Consider the following 23374-nt stretch of genomic DNA (forward strand, 5'->3'; position numbering starts at 1 on the left):
AGAAACCCAACAAGGAGAGTCAGACTACCATATCAGGTCGGGCTGTCCGAGGCTCGGCTTGTGGGATGGAGCTTCTGGGCTTCTGTCTTTCTTTGCCTCTCAGATTCCTCTGGATCCACCCCCCTCCTAGATCCCAGATTCTCTCCATCATCTCCTCCAACCGTGAGGTCTAACCGACAGGGCAGGGGCGTGTGGGCGGACATGCTGGGTGCTGGCAGCATGCACCGTCTGCTAGTGAGTAATGCGAGTACAGAGAGGACACCCCCCCACACCACCCACCCTCCTTTCATCCCCCTTCACTCTCCTTAAACACACACATCTCACACCTCACACTCCTAGAAAGAGATCGGCCATAGATGGAGAGGCACGCACTCCTGCTGTGACTTGGCGCACCCCACTGGACAGCTGGAGACTTAGGGAAAGAAGACGCTGCCAAACATGCCTGACAGAGCAGGGGAGTACTGGAGGTGGACGGCTGGGCGAGGCCTGAGGTGGCTCCCATACCTGCAGCTGATCACCAGCTCATCATCTGTAATTAACTGCACTTATATACTAGTGAGATAAACGAAGGGTTGGCGAACACACACCCAACACACACTCCATACTACATTACCAGCAACAAACCTGGAGACCAGTGAGTCTGAAATAATTGCAGCTAATTTTGTTACTCTAATGAGCTATTGTTATGTACTTTCTTTCTTTTGCTTGATATATTTTGGCAGCTGTAATAGCCATAATGAGCATCTGTATTGTTTAGCTAATGCCAATTAAACTGTATAATGACAGCAGATTGGTCTTACTGAGAACAATAGCTAATACTGAACCCAAGGCAACAGTGAGATATATTTCAGTCTCATAAGTCATACTTATGAGACTTATGATGGCGTGGCAAATAAGAGCTACGCTTTCTTTACACTGCAATGATTCTAATTCTCAATTAATCTGCGAGTTTCTTATACTTACAAAAAAAAGAAGTGAATTGCCGTATTTTTTTAAGAAAATCAGCAAAATCTTCCAAAATTCTAAAAAGCTGGAGATGTTTTTTCATTTTTGCGGATTTCCAATGATTACTCAAACATGTGCACACGTCACAAATTTTTATTTTTTTTTAACTTTCCAAGTCTGCGTGAATTCTCTAACTCACTCTGTCTCCCCACTCTGTCAAGAATAACACCATTTACCTTTTATGAATATCAAGCTATGTCCTTGCAACATGCCTGTGGCCTGTTTTCTCCTCCTTCATTCTCAATCTAGCCGCTTAATCTTGATTCATCAGTTACCACAGCTTATTATGGAGCCGTGACAGCGTGCTCGGGTTCTTGATAAATGACACTGCTCAGGCCAGATTCAAAATGTGAGGCTCAAGTGCCAATTATCTATGCAGACCTGGTTAATAAGGGGATCTCTTGTTAACTATCTGATCTCAGCATGAGCATCATTTGTCATGAGGGCCCGTGTTTACCTCAGAGACAGGGGTTCCTAAGACCTCCCCTGCCAAACATATGTAAAACCTGGATCTTTGTTCCTTTAATAACCTTTTATTAACAGTCTGACATCATGATTAAGTTAGGTCCAAACACAAACACAATGAGGTACACAATTACCCTCACCCACTCACAGAGCTGCAGCAGATCACGGTTAGAGAGAATAATGGATATTGAGCCGACATTTGATCCATTCCACGTCGAAAAGCCCAATTTGCTCGAGCACCTGGAGCTGTGCCACTGCATGCAGTTTTTTGAGGTGATGATGGATATTCATGGGAGCTTATTTCCATGAGCACGTCTTCTCCTGATTTGTAAAGATGATAAGCGCTTTGACCTCAACTCATCATTACAGCTCATTAAAGCCTTTGTTTGTTCCACCTTGGAAGAAGAAGCTGGTTCTAAATCAGCTCACAAAGCATCATGGCTCTTGACTGTTAAGAAGTTGGAAATGTTGCATGTATTTGTTTAAGTTTTTATTTAGCAACTTCTCTGAGGTCTCAAGGTCTCAGATTAATAAACACTCGCTGTGGTCAAAAGTGCAGAGCATCCCAGGGAGGTGAGATGCCCCCTGTCCTCTTTGAAACCCAGTATTGCTCATTGCTGTCCTGTCACATCGGTGTGTCTGGCTCTCAGGCTTGCTGCTCAATCTATTCATTTCCTGGGAAAGAAGCAAATAAAATATCTTGCAGGGCTGCCTAGCCGAGGGACTTTGTCTTCCATCAAGAAACACCTTGTAAGCAAAGAAGTTGTAAAATGCTTCCAGACATCGCTTAGAACATTCCTTTTAACCTTAGTTGTCCAGTGTGAGATGTAGAAAAAACAATTCTTTGAAATAAATAATTAATCAGAGTGTTTTCTATGATTGCTCAGATATGGAGTCAGTAGGAAGCCAGGTGGAGCGATCAGATCTTCACAGCATCCCCACTTCCTGTCCCCCATAGAACGCTAGACTGTCTAGGCAGCATCTGCTGAGGAAAATAAAGCCCCTTTTCCTTCTCATGTAGAGAGGATCATTTGCATAATATCCCCCTCTGTAAGGTGAAAACAGAATAATAATTGGTTTGCCCTTTTCTCTCTGTGTGTTGTAAAACAGTTAGGAATTAATTTGAGGATAACTGTGCAATTAATTCTAAATGCTAAAGATGGTGTGGGGGGCTTTGATTCAAAGGAGGGGAAAGGATATACAGACTGAGGTCATGAAACAAAGACTTTGTGTTTTTGCTGCTGCCAGAACTTACTCCGCCACGTTAGAAGAGTGCATATGGGGATTTGGAATATTTCACCGAGAAACAGGGGCAACAAGGACACACATTTACCACTCCACATTAGAGATTGCTATTCCAGTTTAGTCAAGACTTAATGTATATACTGTGCTGTTTGGATATCCCTAATGATGAATAATAGCGCTGCAGGATCTGCTGTATAAATACTACGATTCATGAGTCTGTTTTAACCTTGTTACACAATGCTGTAAATTCCACATGCATCCCCATTATAGCTAATGAGCAGCACTGTAATCAGCAGTGTGTTTATAGTGGAGGAACGTGCTCTGGTTTCCTCAGACAGATGCCAATAACGACCCCTGTGTTGACATCAAAATGAGTAGTCTGACATGACAACAGACCTGGTGTGACATTCGGCTTTAGGGAATTTTCACACATGCACATATATGTTGAGCCTCCATTTAGGCCAGGAGTGTGACATTATTACAAGATATCATTGGTGTAGCAGTGGCCTGGACCTGTCTCCCGTCTGTAGCTTGTGCTGTTAGGGTACAGAAGCTTCATTCCAGATACTTCCACCGTGGAAAAAAGAACATGCCTCATCGTGAGTCCCAATTACACCTAATGATGGCGAGAGGATGGAGCACATGCAGATTGTGCTGCAGTTTCTTTGTCACACAAGGCACAAGGTATGATCATTTATCACAGCAGTCATGTCCTGCACTCCTCCCTGGGCACGATGATTCCCAGCACATCATCCTTACTGTTATTTGTGTTTAACTGCCAAGAAAAGGAAAATAAAAGCCCACTTAGAGGGTGTCACAAGAATATGGCTGAGTCCTGTATGGCAAACTTGAGAATCAGGAAGGAAATGCTGCCAGACTCTCGTCCGCAGAACAGATCCATGCAAAGTCCACACACAACCAGCCAACCCTACGCCTTGAGTTTAGATAATTTTGTTTTGTAATCAGTTGTAGCTTTGAAATCCAAATTAGAGGAGTATAAGGTCTGTGTGTTACAAGTTGCGAGGCGGGGGAGAGCTTAGTGGGAGATTTGGGGGGTGCTGTGCGAGAGTGTCTGCTGCCGCAGCAAATGCGGCTTTGTGCTTGTAAGTGGCTTTCCCCTAATCCTGGCCTGATCTTTGCGTTTGATCCACAATGCAGTCCTGAGACAGCATGAGCAGCAGCTATTGCTGTAATTTAAAGTCAATATTGTACTCATGATCCCTCTCCCTGGGCTAACTGAACAGCCTCTCACCTCAGTGGAAGAAGCCATGTCTGCTGTTTTAGAAGGAATCCACAGCTCAAATACTTTTCTTTCCTTGGATTTCACAAAGGAAACCCGGTTGTGTTTGTTCTTGAAAAAGCCGTTACCATACTCTAGCTGTTTTTGTCTTTGTTTGGACCATATCTCTTTGCTGCTCTTCCAGAAGAATCTCGAGCTGAGGTACCAAACCTTAAACGGTTAAAGCTTTTTTGGAGATGAACATGTAAATACATATTAATCGTGATAACTTAGTATATTGTTTTTCATTCAAGGACATTATAATTGTCCATAAAAAGATTTTGTTTGAGGCCATTCCTACATACCCCAACAGAAATTGTTATTGACTCCAGGATCCAGCTAACAAGCCCTCGGTGACATCAACAGCTTTGATGATTCATTCAGAAGCAATTTAATAGATCTAAGATTAGAAATGGCGGTCTCATCCACAAATCTCCTTCTGTGTTATTACACCCAGAGCTCAGATATTTATCCTGTTCGAACGATATGAGATATATAAAGGTGGCTCAAGGGCCCATTAAATCCATACATGTCATGATCAGCAATGTGTTACACTAAAACTTTCAACAAAATGTGTTGCTGACAACACTTTGATAGAGGCTGTTGAGGGCTGTAAATCTAAGAGTCAGGGTCAGTGAACTCCTTATAGATAGGGGTGAAATGTCAAAAATTGATTCCTTTAGTGGCCACGATTTCTTCTGATATAGTGTAAATCTCTTATTCTGGGGTTACTTTATTATTTAGAATAGTCTTTTGTTGTAGTTTTAACTTTAAAAACCATGTACACCCTTAGAACTAGCTGACCAATACCTTTGATTTTGTGGCAGTCTTGATTTAAGAAAGATTAAAAGGCCTTGTGTGTTTTTGCGTTGGTGAAGCTGCACATCCATGTGTTCCATCAAGGCGCCTATCTGTCTGGAATTACTCCAAATGTGCCTCTGATAGTAGCAGATTTGAGAAGCTGATGGTTAAAAGCTGAGACTACTTCAAGATTATTCTGTACGGCAAGTCAATAGGAAAGGTTTCCATGTTGATAAGAAGCTTTTAAATGAAAGCGTCCCAGCAATTTTCTTCTGGGTCAAAAAAAAGAAGACAACTGTATCAATAAGGCTAATATGTTCAATTCAGTTACACATTTCTTTACTTTCGCTTTTAATTTTGCGTCCTGTTTTAATTTGGTTCAAATTCATGAACGTTTTTTTTTTTTAAAGGTTATCACTCATTTTGATAATAATTAATTGTTCAGTAACATTGTGTACATTATCTTATATGAATTCATGTTTTTTTTGCTCTTTCTTTTGTTTTACAGAGAGTTGAAAACAATGTTTAAGTCAAGGCTGACACATATAAAAATCATCTCCCTTTTCTTCACAGCATTACAGCTTGTTAATTTATAACTCTGGTTTTGGATCAGTACTCTGCGCCGACCAACACCAAAAGCTCAGTACAAGGCGGATCATGGTTTGTACTTGACACTACACAATACAACAAAGTACTGGAGAGAGCCATGTAAACCTTCAACTGTGGAGCAAAAAATATTCTCGTGTCAATGTTGTGCTCTTATTAATCTTAAGAAGTTCCAACACATTTCCAGGCTTACTTTGTGTTTTGTGCTGCTATGTTAAATTTCAGTGCCTTTCTGTATTGAACAAAACTGTGGAATAAAGAGGTGGCTGTAGTGTTATGAATTAATTACAGGCATTTAAATGATGATAAGATTTCATTCAGTCTGTAAAGTGGACAAATGTGAGAGCTGTTGTTTAATTTGCTCTTTCAAAATATGCCAGGCCTCCTATTTGAACAGGTTCCCACCCCGCCTTACCTGGGCCCGGCCAATCACAACCACTGGGATTGGGTTTGAGACATGTACAGATGAGCACCAAGGAGGAACTTTTGGAAACAACTATAAAAAATTATGCAGAATGGTCTTATGTATCTACTATTGTCTTGGTAAAGAACGGGATGGTATATATCCGTGTCCCGCTGACATCTGTTAATATTTTCAGTTGCTCAGCACAACAGTCACATCCTTTTGACTGATTGGAGTTCTAGCCAGTTGTCTCCAGAAGCATTTATTGTCTACATCATTTAACAACACCCCTTTGGATATCAGAAATGAACTGAGGCATTTCAGACTAATTTGCATTTGCACGTTTGTCTGCCAATGTCAGGCTGCATTGAGCTATTCAAGCTCAAATATAAAGAGGCTGAAATGAGCCTGATTTGAGAAAGTTTATTTCCAAACTTCTATTCTGGTTATGGAGAGTTTTAATACATATACATTTATTTTGTATCAGTCATACCATCTTAACAACCACAGTCCTAAATACTGCTTAACCACAAGACAAATGAATGTGGAACCACCTACTCTGTTACAGGATTTGAATATCAAGCTTACAACCAACACTTGTCCTTGTATGTTGTCATGTATGACCTGAACTGTGCGGTGAACTGTTGGGCTATTCATCCAGGCTGTTTTGAAACCATTCTTGAATTTATGTACTTGTGGCATTTTCCTTTTGTAATTACATGCAGAAGCATCTTGACGGAACAGCAGTGACACCCTGGGGTGCACCAAGACCTGCAAAATATCCTCATATTTTCCAGCTATTATGAGATCTTACAGAGGTAATTATCAGTGCTAACGACTCCTGCGAACGGCTGCTCTCTCTACATCCAACAAGCCGGTTTTCCATCTCTTAGTGTTCTATGTTAATCTGCTAGATCGAGTAAAAAATGAATGAAAGTTTTGAAATAATATTTTGTTATTCATGATTTTCATGATAAATCATTTATTCTTTAACCCATGCAGTTTCATTGAACAGAAGCAGAAATACACGACCAGCTTTTGTGATGATCACAGCATACAGATTTGGTTGCTTTGTCATAAATTTTGATGAACTATCGTTAAGTACTTTTTAAATTAGTTGCCTTAAATTGTCTGTTTTTTGATTATGATTTTTGAGGCACTCGCCTCATGTTTATTAATTCATATTAATAATTCCATCTTCTGCACAGGGTCAACCTTTAGCCTCTTTTTTTTAGTTGTGACTTCATTTAATCCCCTATTTAGCCTCGGAGCACATCTGACACTAACTTATTCAAATCAAAACAAGAATAAATCTATGACGATGATACATGGGAAAACCAACTGTCGTTAACAGAGCACATGGTTTAATTCATATCTGTGTACACAAACATATGCCAGTGGCCCACTTATAACTTAAATGACTAGTTTAGTTAACCTTACTGTTTAAATCTAACATATTATTATGACAGCAATGCTGCACTGCATAATTTCCGTGGCATTAGCATCAGTCATGGTCCTGCCCGCTATAAATACACCTGACAGCACGACTATTTCAGAAAGCGTTCTTCGCAGGATAGTGCCCAAAACTCCAGAGGTGAGGTACTTTGATAGCGCGGCTCATGAAATATTTGCTGACTTCTATCACCAATGGGAATGCTGTTCTGATGGAGCCAATGATATGTGCCCCTATTAGTCTCTAAGGATTTTGCCTAGCCCACTTTCACCCGATCTGTGCCAATTAAGTAGCAGAATTATGTATATTAGTCGGAGTCACTTGTACTTCCAAGCAAAGGAATGCGTATAGGGAAGGATGACAGAGGGATACTGTTGAATAATTAGAGTGAATTTTCAGAGCCCTGGAAGCTCAATCATATGCTGGCATGTGCTAACTATTTTTAACCTGTTCTGTTCTCCTCTTCTACCCTCTTTCTTTCAACTACTGTACTGCAGAAATAAAGACTAAACTAACTCTGTACACAATGCTGTTACTTTATTCGGAGTAATTGTTAAAAATCGACATGAAAAGTAAGGAGTCTACTGGGGTGAAAAGTGTCACTTCACCAAACTCCACTCTGACATTTAAAGCGTGACCAATTCTTTCTTAAAGTAAACTTCTTTTCATCGTGTGTGACAATAAAAGCAGCTTTCATTCTCATGTCTAATTCTCATTTCCCTCCATCAACGATAAACAAGCAAATCGATAGCCAAAAGTTACGCTTGAAAAACCATTAATTGAGCTCCTCTGAGTTTCCATAAACTCATTATGTCATGCTTGGCCTGTCATCCATACAATGCTCTCAGAAATTGCTCTTCAGTCTTCTTCATGCCGCCGAGTGGTTTGTGGAAATATAGTGTGTCATGAGCAGAACTCTCCTCCTCACGCATACTTCCCACAGTCATCAGTATTCTAATGACTCACCACTGCCGTCCCAGGGTGTTTATTTTTAGAGATAGTGAGATTGATGAGATGCTCATATCATCCTTAACCACCAACTAATTAACTAATTAGGACATTCAAATGAAGACTTGCTCGGGATAATGCAGCGTGGCTTTGGCATGGGCAAACAGCTCTTGATTTTAACTGCTTGACATAGCTGAGAAGGGTTCAGCACCATGCTCTCTACCCATGTTCGCCTCATTGGTGCCAAATAGCTCTGCTGCAATACTAATGAGTCCAGGTATTGATCAGACAAAATGATGCTACGTTGGGTGACCAACGCGGCAGCCGTGACACTGATGCTATCAACAGAGCATCTTTTTTATTCATGTATTCATATACTAATCAGAGCCTGCGTATCTCCTCACAGTTTCTCACAGAAGTATACATGAAGAGGTTGGCGATCAATGAGGTGCCATCAAATCTCAAACCGATCCACCACCTTCACTGTCCGAAACTCTCTCTTATTAGTCCGAGATTTCCAATGATTTTCAATCACGCTCCAGTTAGGCTGACTTTGAACTTTGAACTCACTCGCTGTGGAGGTGAAAGGGCTTGAAAATCTCACTGTCTGTTTTATAATGAGTTTCTTTTTTTTTATCATTGGCTCATTCGCCCTTTCACCTTGCTCTCACCATATTTAAAATCTCTCTGGTCAGAACTGTATCATTATCCATCTATTTGCACCGAGTGTGAGCCCACCAGGCCTGATGTGTCAGCACTTTGTAGACTTTAATTAGAAGGAGATGTAGCTTATCGCTGATGTCAGTCTGCTTCTTGAAAAGACGAACATCGAGTGCAGCCATGAACTATCAGTGTTGCCCCTCATTCTTCTTTTTATCATTGAAATAGTGCACCTATTTGTAAAGAAAAATAATTTTGACACTAGCATTCGAGGGTTTAATCCTGCATGGCTCCATTTTAAAGGTTAATAATCCTTTTAATTAAAGGATAAGCACAGCATTGAACACGAAAAGTAATCACCAAAGGATCACAGAGAGGTGTGTAAAGCCATAGCAATTAGTCCAATAATTAAGGCTTTAGTGCTGGACAGAGATGAGAGAGCTCTGGTGATGTGTCATAAAATTCATAGAGTTGTTAGTGCGCTGCAGATACGTCGGCTGCAGTTTTACAGCAGCACGTCTGCATGTGCACTCAGGGCGGTGGTGAAACATGGCGTCCCAATGGATGGAGCCACAACAGCTGTTCTTGCCTGAGCCTGGTGTTTCGCACAATATGATCGCTCCATCAGCAAGCCCGCCCTTCCAGCAGCCGCATCTGCATTCATCAAACACACTTATCAATAAACTGGGCCTGCACAACAATAAACGGGCACAAAATAGCAAGACCAGAAAAAACATGTCAGACGTACACTTTAATCACGGATGTTGTTAATCAATAAAGCTGCCTCATATCTTTTAATTAAAGTTTTATTCACAGCAAATGTTTGCCGGCTCTGTCTGCTTGTCTTTTGTTTTCTCTTCATTAATGTAACTGTTTGTGGCTGGGGGAATGGAGGTGGCAGCTGCTGATGACCAGTCACGATGGGGACACTTCTGTTTGTAATTGCATTTTGTCACCTACAGAGGGTGTTAAGAATCCTTGTTAAAAGCTGGGGGAAATCTCACAGTAACAATTATTGTAGAGCAAATTACCAGGTAGGCAATATCTAAGCTGTCAGGAAAGGTTAGGAGAAATGAGAGGAAGAAGATGGACTATTCAGACATTCATCATGGCCATAGTGGCCACTTCCAAATTGAAAATTGGAAGGAATGCATCCTTCATTTTCACAAAATCTGAATGAGTTAGCTCTGATTATTGCTGTGATTGACAGAAAGGCATGGATGAATAAATAGGATGGTAATTCATTTCTATACTTGTGTTTTAGATCCATTCCCACATATCAGCTCTCAGGGTTTTGGCATCAACAATGAATGATGAACAAGATTCTGCCACTTGAGTATCCAGAATCAGGTTGTCCACACGGATGTGTATGTGAACATGAGACATGATAGTTACACATGAACATGTATTAATAGGTATAATCTGGCTTTAGATGGTTTGGGGAGGATTTCTTCATTGGCACTGGCTGCTGTGGTACCATTGCACACTGTTGCCACATGAGATTTTCACTCCACCATCTGTCTCTTTCAACTCTTTATATTACATTCACACCACATGCTTGGAAATGAAGCCTCCTCGTTTTAATGGGAATACGAGGCAACCGCAAAATAAATATTCTCTCTTTCTACCTGCAAACAGGGTTGCTGCTGGAGCCAAAAGCATCGTCTGTGTTCATTTGCAACAGCATTGTCCTTTGAATTCCATTTATGCAGAGCTGTAAATTGAATTATTGAAAAACTACTGTTTGTTGCATGAAATCAGCGAAGCAGTAAAGGGGTTAAAGTCAAGGAGTTGTAAAAACAATAAGCAAGGGTATGAAAAATATCCCCTCCAATCAGGACTGGGTCAATATTTAGCCCCTCACCACATCACATGGTTTAATAGGACATGCACCATGTGTATTTATAGATTGCAGACCTGCTGAAAGTGGAAAAAGGTTTAGGCAGTATTGATTTTTGGATTTTAAAAGTTTTACTGACTAAAACATGGGTAACTAAGTTTTGGAAGGATATTTTTTGGGACATGATCTACTTTGGTGAAAAAAGTAGGCCTAAGCTGAGAAAAAAATTCCCAGTGGGTGCAGTTGACAGGCTGAGTTTTACCTGCTCTATCTCAGCTTCAGGAAAATGTAATCATGTTCTGCTGCACTATCGTAACCTACAATATGCACGGGACGGAGCTGAAAAAAGTGGCAGAAAAATCACAACTGAACTGTCACAAAAAATTATCAGTGAACAGTATTTTAGCTTTAAAATGACAAAAGTCAATTATAACTATAACTATAACACTCTTGTGTTATAGAATCATTAGTTTTTGGTGAGATTTATTGTTGATCTGGCAAAAGAGAAACATTTGTTTTCTGGGTTTTGTCCAATTTTGAAAGGGCTTTTTTGCACAATTTTATTGTGTTTCATCAATCAAAGATCTAATTAAACAATGAAAAATATCATCAGTATCTTAACTGATAAGTAAAGACCCCCTGGTACAAGAGAGAACTCATATAAACCCCTTGTCTCGTCTCGTCTCTTATCACAGTCTTAGCCATTTGCAAGCTGTGGCCATTGTTGATTCAAGGTGAGACCTGATATTATTGCCTCATAGGCTTGTGTTTTTATTGTTGTTATCTTCTAGAATGGGCCCATTTTGTCATTTAATTGAGGCTCATGGGCTCGGCTGTGAAACGGCACACAGGGGAATAAGACGTCAAGCGGCTGAATTTCCACAGCCATTAACTGTTCCACACTCAATTAGAATGCATAGGATCCTGACATTTCATAACTTATGAGTCTCCAGGCTGATATAACCCCACACTATAAAAGAAGCCACAATCTGAGGAGCCATAGCTAGAAACTTACATCCTCTTTCACGTTTTAACCAATGGCTTTGTGAATTTTTGCAGCGTAAAATCAAGGCTGGTTAAAGGAATGTATGATGCGATAAAAACCTTCCTGTGGCCCCACGTTATAGCTGCTGTTTGTGGTGTAAATATATCAGAAAATGCCAACAAATTACTGTTGAGAAGCTCCGTCGTCTCTAACTATCAATTAGATCCAGTTTCACGGCAGCATTTTCCCTGCTGCAATTGTAATAAATCATGTTATACACAAGCAAAAAGAATGCAGGATACATGTATGACAAGGTTGTAATACAACATAAATATGAAATATGAACGGCAGAAAATTGAACCACTTAATAAAAACTTGGGTTTGTTATGCCGCTGTGAGCCATCTCGGGAAAGTTGATGCTGACAATCAGAATTATGATGATAGAAATGTACTTTGATTGCTGTTTAATTTTCTTTGGTGATCTCTCGCTACCACTATAACTCAGTTTGAAAACAGACAGGTTCCATTTGCCAGGTAATTAATAACAGGCCGCAGAGGCAAGATTTTGCTATTATTTCTAATATGGGGTGTGATTGTGAAAAGTACCTTTTCCAACGGTACGATTGCATTCATTTATATCTTGTTATTTTGTAAATGCTTTTCCAGAGCTTTAATTTGGACAAAGTGAACGCAAATTTTCAGCACAGCTATCAGTAATCTAATTTAAAGGGAGACTGCTGCTATCTGAAGAGTTTCCAATTAATTCAAATTGATTGCCTGTATAATTCAGCATATTACAAAGAGCAGTATTAAGCCTTCAATATATGGGACTTGACTGTTCCTCCTTGGACTTTTCTGGCTTATATTTCATCATAACACCTCAAAATTAGTCTGACCCTTGATAAACCAAATCATGAATACCTTAATGAAATGAAGGAGTGATGAGTTTTAAGGGCGTCACCGCTGAACATACAGCACCAAACATGGATTGAGACTAGTGAAGCCAAAGGTTGAGGAATAGATCACACTTTCTTTGGGCTCTCTGTTGGTGGCAAACCAATAAACTTAAAATAGGTGAGGCCCTCTGCCATGAACAACAAAGCACCATCAGCAGTACCTCCAAGATAGAGCCTCCTATAGGTCACCACTGCCGTCACTCTCAACAATATGACAGATTAACGACAACAGGTTGAGCCCTGTACTTTTGGCCGCCCACAATCTCAATTATGTCTGTCTTAATGTACACTGAACAGCCACGATTGCAGGGCCATGGACAGGGTAAACACACTTGCAGGAAGCAGACTAGTGACAGGATAATAAAGTGCCATGATTGATTCAGCTTGCTGTGAGTCCGATCGGTTTATTGTGTGGGAGGAGTGGTACCAGATTGTGTAGGTTTCTGTGATGACCTATTATTATTTTGGTGGAGTGGAGTAGAGCTAAAGCTGGGTCAGTAATACCATGTAAATGTAAAGATCATCAGCTATACGATCATCATATGCTATTGTGTGAAATGGCCCTGGTTCTTTTATAAGATACATGACATATTTGCATGACATGTAGAAGCAGTAAACATTATGGTCACATCCGAGAAGCTTGCTGGAAAAATGAAATGAACACTTTTCATGTTCATTGAAAAATACATGAACTATCTCAGTTCTGCAACGTTATCCTTTAGATACATGGGAATAAATATGGAACATTAAATGAAACCACTTAAGTATTTCAAGTTCCACCACTGTATTTTCTACATCTCCCTTGTTCTTGTTTTGTTTAAGCTTTCTGTTTATTTCTGCAATGGGTTTTCATGCTCCCAAAATAAAAAAAAATTGTAAAGGGTTTGAAAAAATATCTGTTACCTGGCCGACATGTTGCCACCAGTAACTGTTTGTCTGTGCCAATACACTGGAAAGAGAGTTAATGCATATTAATGGGGCCTATAAAAACAACTAATTGAGCATTCCGGATCTTGCTGAGTTGGGCATCTGTGATTGACATTGTGCAGCTCCAGGACCTACACCAGACTGCGTTTATTAGCTCTCTGAACTGGGATGTAGGTCAGGCCATTAAAAGCAGGAAGGGCTCTTTCACTAAATACTGTTGTGACAGCCATGATTCTGACACCCTGGTCTGTGAGCAGTGCTCATAGGCGACATTTGCTGCAGCCACATGGTGGATTCCTATAAGTACTGAGACTTTATATAATGAATTGCTGCTTTGAAAAGTTAATCCTAGTTTAAAGCGATTTAATTGAGCACAATAAAAGGCAGCCATATGCGTCCCATAAAAATCAACAGCGTTCCATATGAGTGCTAAGTAAACATGCTGAGAAAATCAGCTTATGAGTAACAAGACTCATATCAACTGTTGTTTGGGTGATTTTGTTGATGATTGAAACAAAATCTGCATTATGTTTTGCTTGTATAGTGATTTTCTGGGGTATTCGCAACGGTTAAAGTGGCTTGTTAACAATAAATAAGCTTTGTAGCTGTGTATTATGAGTCCATCATTATTTTTGAAATACAGATTTGGTTTGCTTGACTAAAGCTCTGTCAGAGCATCGTCCTATTCAGGTAAACGCGTATTTAGTCATTAAATGCTCTTTAAATCAAAATGCAGCTGTTAAATTTCCGGCTGACAACTGAAATAAACTAAACTAGACCACCACACTAAATCACCACCTAAAACAGTAAGTAGTGGGGCAATAATATTTCAATAGGGGGCGGCACACTGCCATTTCTGATTGGCCTTTAAATCATATTTAATTGCTCTTTTGTGTAGTAGACTGAAACTGCAGTTTGACTGGAGCCTGAGATGCACCGTACTTTTTATCTACTACACTGTGTGCACCATACAGTGTCTGTCTATCAAATCTGTTCTCCATATGCAGTCCTTAACAACCTTCTGTCTGCCAAAACTAACAGGCATACCGTGTGTATGTTGGGTGTTATAATAAGAAAAAAGACAACAGCACATCATAGTCATGCACCACAGCGTGAGGTCAAGCAGATTTCTCTTTAGTGGCCGGCTGCTTTTCTTTTCCTGTCATCAGTTTTCGGTGGCTTTCACTAAAGTGTCATAAGCCATTTGATTGTAAATCTTTGTGACCTCGAAGGCACAAGAGAAAGCAGAGATCCGTAAACCAATCATCGCACGGCTGCCCCTGTCAGCCACGCTCCTGTTCACACAACCACTGACTGAATTTCCTGATGTTCGACAGAGAAAAGAAAGAGGATTAAAGCTCAGTTCATGCTGGTATTTGTGAGAACATTGTGTCAGTTTTCAAGTTTATTTAAATTCCAGCCAGTGTTGGTTTTGTCACACCTCTGCTAAGGAACTGTTACGGACATCCAGTGTAAATATTGAGGTATTACACACTTAGCTAAAAAGTCAAGATAAAGACTAATGATACTGCAGGCTTCCGCATTTCTTAGACTACTTCCAGCTGCACAGCTCAGCAGTAGAACAAACATCAGTGTTATTATGGATTTCCTTAAAAAAAAAATCAATTTTATGAATGCTAATGTCCTTTAAATCTTTCAGAGATTGAAAATGCTTGGTTTGGTTTTTTTTATGGGATGATTAGCACCAGTATCAGGAAACTCCCTGACTGGTCCTGTTGTGTATTATAGGACCAACTGCATGAGAGCTATCTACACTCTTAGGGGATGGGATGATGACCCACAAAGGTTTAAAAAAAAAAAAAAAAAAAAAAAAATCTTGTTTTGCTTAAAAAATCCCCAAACACGGACTTTTCAGAGCTGTGACCTGAATTCACTTCAGTCTCCACCTGATTATACACCTGTTCTCCAGTTTGCTCAGGGACTGAAACTGCAAGTGTTATCATGGTGTCTGATCATTACGGCTGTAATTATCGAATGTGCCACCCGGGAGCGATGGCATAGCCACATTCAAAGTAGAATAAGACAAGTTTCTTTCCTAATCCAGTGTTTACAGGACTAACATTTCATTCTTTGTGTGATGTATCATCTTTCGTCTCATGTCGGAGCCGAATACCTTAAGACAAATGTGCAGCTTTGGCAAATAAACTACAGTAAGGACACAAGAGATCCTCTATTTGTACTTCTATGCATCAAACCCTGTTATCACCTTTGGTATCCATGTAAGTTTTAGAAGAATTCAGAGTATCTTAACTACCTACTTTAACAGACAGAGAGTGACAAAGCAAAGGTTATGCCTTATCCTTTATTTGTTTTTTTTTTTCAAAAAGCAAGCTAGAATCACAGACAATGTTGTTCATACTAAGTTCTATATAATCACAGCTCATCTCTGCACCAATTACCTGCAGCAGTCACCTGACTAACAGAGTAGAAGTACAGTTAAGGGTGTGTGCACTGATTGTGTAATCTAATTGCATTGTTTTGTTTTGGGATAATATCCTTTTTTAGTTGTTTTCAGGTCTCTTGCTCGAGGGATTTTGACCCCCCCAAAAAAATCTTGTATGAAATGGTCTTATCAGACTGACATATCAATGGACACAATACACAATACTTGGCCTTGTCCAGTGCTGAAATAAGCTACACCAATTAGTATCACCCTTATCACCTGATACTGTGCTTCCTGTTCACACCAGAGTGAAAATTTCCAGGGTAGGTGAACGATCCTGTGATTTGTGTGATCACTGTTTAAATTATCCTAATAATGGATGGAAGATCCGGTCAGAAACAGAGAGAAATTGGAGGTTGTGAAAAAAATGTGTTTTAATGAAACAAAACATACATATTTTTAGTGTGTAAGCCATTTCTTTCAATCTAACCAAGTAACTTCTTCTTATCATTTTTTCACCAACAATACTGTCTTCAAATGTTTGTTTTTTTAAAACACTGATCCACCTGCTACACAAAGCTGATTGAAGCCTGTTCCACTGTAGCAGGTTTATCATCAGTTCTCTGCAGGGCTAAAGCTTACCAGTCCAGTACACCTTTATTTTCCAGAGGACAGACGTCGTATTGTGACAACATGAAGGGAGGGCTGTGTCCTACAGGCTGTGTTTCTGACAATCGCGACTCTGATGCTAGTTTACTACTTTCGACAAGACTGCAGAAGTCAACCCAATACAGTGGGGCCGAGAATAATCATTCTTTTCATTGTGAAATGAGTTGGTGTTGGCCCACTTTAGATACAGTATTGAGTGACGATTAAACATAACTACAGTAGGCTACTGCTGATCCATAAGTTAGTGGGTGTTTCCTTTCCAGTGTAAAAAGGGTTTAGGGGTTAACTTTTCGCTCTCTGTTGATGCCTCTCAGATGCACATCTACATGTTATAGCATTTTGCTGCCATTTGGGGGCAGTCATCTCTCTTTTTTTCTGTGCTGGCATTGTTGTTGGTCCTTTAGCTTTGCTTTGCTGTAGAAAAGACAGAAATCGAAGTGGACGAAGAACCACTTGTGATGAAGACTGTGCAGCTGTTATCTGTGCTTTTCACTTGGCGCTTTTTTGGCGCTTAATTCGTCCTCTTTGTTGTGAAATAGTTTGTTGTTGGCTCCCCGTGACTTTAGCCAGCTGGAACTAACTATCAGCTAAACAGCTAAATGTGAACATATTAAAAAATTTACTCATATGTGAGCTATTGGAGATTGCAGACAGCCGACTGAACAGCATCGAACTAAAGAGGGGGATTCTTATTTTTCAAACTTTAAAAAAAAATTTTGTTTTGCATCCTCCGTTTGTACAAATGCAATCAATGCATATCAAATTAGACAAAACGGGCTAGTTATATTTGCAATGATATGCTCTCTATTTTTGACAAGACCTAAGTTCTGAAGATTCGATTTAAATTTGAATTTGTAGCTTCACTACAAAAGTTAGAAAAAAAGTATGGATAAAAACAAATCTCCACCTGAGTTGCCAGTCAGTCAAGCGTAAGAAGTCAGAAATAGTAATGTTAATAATTCAATTATTAACAGAAAAATGCAATTGACCTGAACCCCTATTAACTGTTTATCTCTGGTCTTGACAAAGAGAGGAACCTCTGTAGTTTTGTGCAGCATCCAGGTATGGAGATTAGCATGGAGCCATCAGCGTTGTTGCAGTCCCTCCCAACCCTGCTTCTGCTGTCAGACTGCCTCCTCCTTGCTTGTCAGAAGCGCCGACGAGGAGCTGTAAAAACCTTTTCCCCTCTCCTTAACAACTGCAAAACAACACGCACACACCTCGGCTGAGGTGCCTGCTTTTCTGAGCCCTCTGACAGGACGTGCTGCAGGCACAAATTGTAATTCATAAAGGTTAAGGGGGTCAATGCCTTTTATTACCAGTCTGAGTGCATCCAGCTTGATGGGGCGGGCATGCAAATGGAATGTCTCACAGTGTTCTATGCAAGAACTCAGACAGCGATTGTGTGCGTGCCTCTATCTGGGAGGGAGTTTAAGATGGTTAAAGGGTGGTGGGGTGTGTGGGATAGGCTGCTCTTTCCACCTTCCAGAGCCATGTAGGACCCCACAGCCACTGCCCGGTTAATTAGACAGTATGACATCGACCTCAGTAGTTAATGGCCACTTTGATATGTGCTGTCTTGCAATTAATGTATTGTAAATGTTCATGTTTTGTCATTCGGTTTGCTCTGACCTATAAGTTGCTGCATTACACTCAGGCCTACTGTTCGCGCTTTCATTTTACATCCTGCATTAACAGAAATTCAGTGTAACCACTGGGAAATTAAATATGCCGTATGGTAATTTGGTTTTTAAAGCGAGTGCACAAACATAAATAAAATGGATAGGGTTAGACCAGTAGACCAGGTACAGTTTCACCAAACATGATTGACTTAATTTTACCTATTGGACATTTATATCAGAACAAAAATGTTCTGCTCCGATCAGTTCACTTTGAAACCATGAACAGTGTTTTGTGAAAAACATGTTTCTCCTCTCTTTTGTGCAGTTACCATGACCCCGGCAACAAAAGCAGGATCACATCAGACACTACTGCACCCTCTGCTGGATCTTTGGGAGAATAACCTTGATTCCTAAAGCAATCACGTCTAAAGCATTATACATTAATTTGAAAGCCTTCAACACACAATTACTTGCAATCCGGCAATGTGATCAAGTTCTCCAATTAATCACTTTCAACAGATTCTGGTTGACATGTAAGAAATGAAGCAGAGTTAAAGGGAGCAGAATAAGACAGTAAAGTGCTAAATGAATTTAACATAGTTATAGATTAGAATGATCAGAATAGAGAGCTGAACCAGAGTGCTTCAAGGCTTATGAAGGCTGGGTACGAAATTGCCCTACTAACATGCTATTTGCAGATTTTTATTTGTTCTGGAAGATGAGGGGCTCATTTCAATATGTATTTTTCCCAATGCAAGTGATATACATAAAAATAGAAAGTTGCTCAGCAGTTATTTCAATAACTCTTCAATCTAAGTGTAAGTATAATGTTTCATGTTGCGAAGCATAATATGTATTTTAAAGAAATTGATTGTTTGTTTTTTGGCTTTTTTTGTCACATCAGTGTATAAAGACTCATTGATAAAGGGTTACCACTTTAACAACCTTCCAGCTGGTGGCATGGCTCTTTGGGAATGATATGATTATACACACTTAGACCAAATAGGTGTGGAACAGTGATGAATCAAGAATTAAATGAATGAAACAGAACAAAACAGTACGATTTGAATGGATAACAGTGAATAGAACTGTAGAATGAAATAGAATTGTACCCAGCTGTTGTGCACTTTCCTAATGCATAGGATCTGTCACTGTCTTCTTCAGTATTATTTTGCACACATATGATGTACCAGCTGATTCTGCTCACTGCTTACAAGGTCAGGAAACTGTGGCTTCATGTTCGTTGTGAAACTGAAAAGATCATAACTGAGGAGCCACTGGGACTTCTCTCCCTTTAAGCCAGCGTTCAGCAAAGGCAGGCTCCCTTTGCTCATTACCTTTCCATCACAGACCAGCTGCTGTGGAGTCATTCATCACGATTACAAACCCGCCTGGTGTCGCTAGCCTACAGCTCCACCATCAGCCTGCGAGACGCAAAGATAAGACTCTGAGCCATCAGTCCCCCTGGGCACGGTGTTAAATTCACACCACAACAGGTGATAGTAGTGGACAGCGGCGGGCAGATTTTGTTATGAGGAAAAAATTGAGGCTGAAATGCAGGCCACATTTTACATTTCCCTGCAAATGTGGTCCTTTTGATGAAAAAGAAAAGAAGCTGTGTTCAGATCACACTTTTTTTGACTGTTAAATTTCTGTAACATTAAAGAAGTTGTATTAATCATGGAAGTCGTTTTATTCATTTTCACCTGCATAAATACTTTTAATTTGAAATGAGAATTTTCTCAAGAGGTTACATACCTTTGTCAACATTATTCTCTTCTTACAAAAACTATTATAGATCAACTGTCATTAGAGCTCTGTCAGAAATGTGTTGGAATTGTCATGTTGTTTTGTTCAAGTTCACTGCTTGGCTGACATCATACTCTACATCCCAAAGGTTGTAAATGTTACATATGACCTGTGATGCTTAAAACACTGTGGTTACCCAAATTTTTTCATTGGTGTTTGTACTTTTAAGGAAATTAAGCATGTTAACCTTTTTATTCAAACTCAAAACCCAGCTCTTCCATTTCCCCCAAAATTTTGCGTGACATATTTCGTATTCTTGGATACTGTAATTCTCACTTCAATTTGAAATAAAGTTACGTTGTTTGGGGGAAAATATATGATCAAAAACAGGCTTCTTGTTCCTCCTGAGACCCAGAATCATTGAACAAACTCTGTATAGCTATTTGGGACTCCAACTGAATTCGCAATGGTCGAATTTTAAACTCTTATTGAGCTGTTTTAAGTCACATTAAACTAAAATGACCAAGATGAGAAAAGGTCAAAAACAGAAAGAACTATCACAAGACATCATTTTATTCAAATCCCCCTTTCTTAAAAACTTTATAAGGTCAACACTGTACGACTACCATAACAACAGGAAATATCCATTCTAAAATAGCTGAAATTTTATTTTTTTTAAAACCCCAATTGATAATCTTCACTGTGTCCATCCAATAAAAAGTGTATCCGGTAACAAATAAATAGTTAGTTGGTTTTGTGAATGAACCGTTGACTTTGCTCCCGTGTTCTTGTTAAATAAAGTTATAGTGAAATGACCTTCCATTGTCATCATCCGGGGATCTACATACGTCACGACGCGCAGGCGCACTCTTCCACTGTGGTTCGACCTCTGCAGTCGGTAAGTGTGTAATGGCAGTTTGAATGAGAAGCGTATCTTGATAAATCCCTTTTCATCCTGTCTCGTAGCTTCACATAGCACTGCACAAGTGAGAATAACATGCAGAATAGATGTGGATGTATATAGGATTGCCTTCATTTTATCTGTTGAGCATTTTTACACCCCTTTGACCTTACTTCTCTCCGATCTTTCTTCCGCAGAAAGACCCGGGCTTCAGCAGATTTGACCAAACCGGTTAAAACTACCTAAAATAGAAAATGTACGCTTGTGCAAAGTTCGTTTCCACGCCGGCTCTGGTAAGTTTTCCCTCTTTTGTTGGTCTCTGAGATGTGAATACTTGGTAAAAGTCAGTTTTATGTCCAGTGGGCCTCCAGTTGAACTTGACTGTAGCTTATTGGCAAGGGTATCCGCGGACTAGGCCAGCTGGTTAGCCAGCAGCTAATGCTACAGTATATAATGACAGATATACTATATGATGACTGTTTTATTGTCTTTTAAATAGATGCATTTAAGTTGTGGATTGCAGTGGTGCAGCGCCTTTGCGTTAGCTTTTAGCAGTTGCCTTCATTGATGGCCTTAAGTTAAGGTCATTTTAACACTGTTAGCCGGGCTTAGCTAACAGTCAAGGAAAAGAAATTCAACCACAGGCCCTTTGAATTGATGCACTAATTTTTAATTTTGTCCATTTGGACATTGTTACCCGACAAATGTATGAAGCCCAGTGTTTGTTGTTACAAGGTCATGTTACTAGTTGTAGATATTCCAAAAGACGAACCACTGTGGAATATAACGAGAGTATCATATTTCATTACTTCCTTTCAATGTCCATTGTATAATTCCAGCAACAAAGGTTAATATAACTAATAAGTTCAGCTGGCAGTCCTGGTAGCCATCATTAAATGCCACGGGTCACAGTCTATGCTGCAGTGAATTACAATGCAATTGATATTCAAGGTGCCTTTTCAACGACTTTTGTGCCCTGACACTGAGAATATCTTCAAACGATAGTTAAATGTTTTTTATCTTATAAAACCTGTCTTCCTGTTGCAGGTCCGTGCTGGTTCCCGGGCTCTTTACAGACCCCTGTCAGCCTCTGTGCTGTCCAGGCCTGAGGGCAAAACGGAGGTAAGAAGTACAGACTGTAAACAAGAACACTAATATGTATTTATACTTTTGTCACTTGTCATTATTCTGCACAATATTGAAAAGTGTAATTTACAACTAAGGATTTATATAATGGTTCAGTCCTGCCTGGATCTAAAATGGCTCCTTGTTTTGTATGTCCCTTTGTGACGACAATGATGATATGCGTTTTTAGTTTGATTTAACGGGATAAACGTTCACGGGCTGTCTTTTCTTCCTTCAGAGCACTGTTGCTGTGATGCCACAGAGCCCCCTCACCCAGGTCACACTGAGAGGTTTCCAGACCAGCGCAATTAGCAGGGATATTGACACTGCCGCCAAGTTCATTGGTGCTGGAGCCGCCACAGTCGGAGTTGCAGGATCCGGTGCTGGAATTGGGACAGTGTTCGGTAGTCTCATCATTGGCTATGCCAGGTTTGTTTTAATCTAGCCACATTATCGCTAATTCAACAATCGAAACCTTTGTGGTGCCTTCTCTAGATTTACTGATGGCTTTTCGTTTGCAGGAACCCGTCTCTGAAGCAGCAGCTGTTCTCATATGCCATCCTGGGATTTGCCCTGTCTGAAGCTATGGGACTGTTCTGTTTGATGGTCGCTTTCCTTATCCTGTTTGCTATGTAAAATTCTGCGCTCACAACACTTTCCTTACAGATGTGACTACATATTTTATTGTGGCTACCAAAATTGTTCGGTGTTGGTCATGGAAATGTACATTTTTCAAGTCTCTCAGACGCTGTCAAAAAGCAAAACATGTATTGTACAAATGTAAGAACTTACGTGATTAAAATACATGTATTTGACTATTTAACAATGGCAGTAACTTTTCTGTCTGGAACATCATGCGGACGCAACGGAAAGTGGTTGGCTTTCATGAATGTCATTTTTTCAGGGAAGCAGCTGCTTAGACTTGCCATGATTCAGCCTTGTTTTTTCAGCTCTTTTGGAGTCCACCTTAATTATTTCTTCGTTCAGATTCAGTTATAGTTCTGTAATCGGGCAGCAAGTGAAAGCTTCGTTTTTGTAAATGACACTGAATAAATCTAGTTGATTTAATGGAGTTAAATGTTTTTTTTTTTTGTTTTGTTTTTTTCCTCCCACCCTTTCAAGTTGCAAAAGCTGCCAGTAATGGAGGTTGAGCTATTATGCCGATTGCAGCTGCTCTGATTGGCTGAACTTCAAAAACTGAAGCATTAAAACATAGTTGTAAGACTTTTTAAGCAGTAATGCTCAACATTTGTTGTAAAAGCTTGTCAGCCTGTATTAGAGGAACTGCTAATGGGCATTTTACCTCTTGCAGACTAAATGAAAAGGGATCT

General features: G+C 39.9%; 1 protein-coding gene across 3 annotated transcripts in view; it reads left to right on the forward strand.

Annotated features, from left to right (window-relative positions):
- atp5mc3a (ATP synthase membrane subunit c locus 3a) overlaps positions 1 to 23115 on the forward strand; it is a 28643-nt gene extending 5528 nt beyond the window's left edge. Inside the window, exons 1-5 of one of the 3 annotated variants that reach the window (XM_075479642.1) lie at positions 20843 to 20915; positions 21116 to 21211; positions 21966 to 22040; positions 22282 to 22472; positions 22565 to 23115. In XM_075479642.1, the coding sequence (XP_075335757.1) occupies positions 21173 to 21211; positions 21966 to 22040; positions 22282 to 22472; positions 22565 to 22679 (420 nt within the window). In that variant the 5' untranslated portion in view covers positions 20843 to 20915; positions 21116 to 21172 and the 3' untranslated portion in view covers positions 22680 to 23115. Of the gene's footprint in view, positions 1 to 20842; positions 21004 to 21114; positions 21212 to 21965; positions 22041 to 22281; positions 22473 to 22564 lie in introns of those variants that run through there. The other 2 variants (XM_075479645.1, XM_075479643.1) reach the window with 2 other exon arrangements.
- The last annotated feature ends 259 nt before the right edge of the window (positions 23116 to 23374 follow it).

This window comes from Odontesthes bonariensis, chromosome 12 (assembly GCF_027942865.1).
Source record: "Odontesthes bonariensis isolate fOdoBon6 chromosome 12, fOdoBon6.hap1, whole genome shotgun sequence".
Classification (NCBI taxonomy): Eukaryota; Metazoa; Chordata; class Actinopteri; order Atheriniformes; family Atherinopsidae; genus Odontesthes; species Odontesthes bonariensis.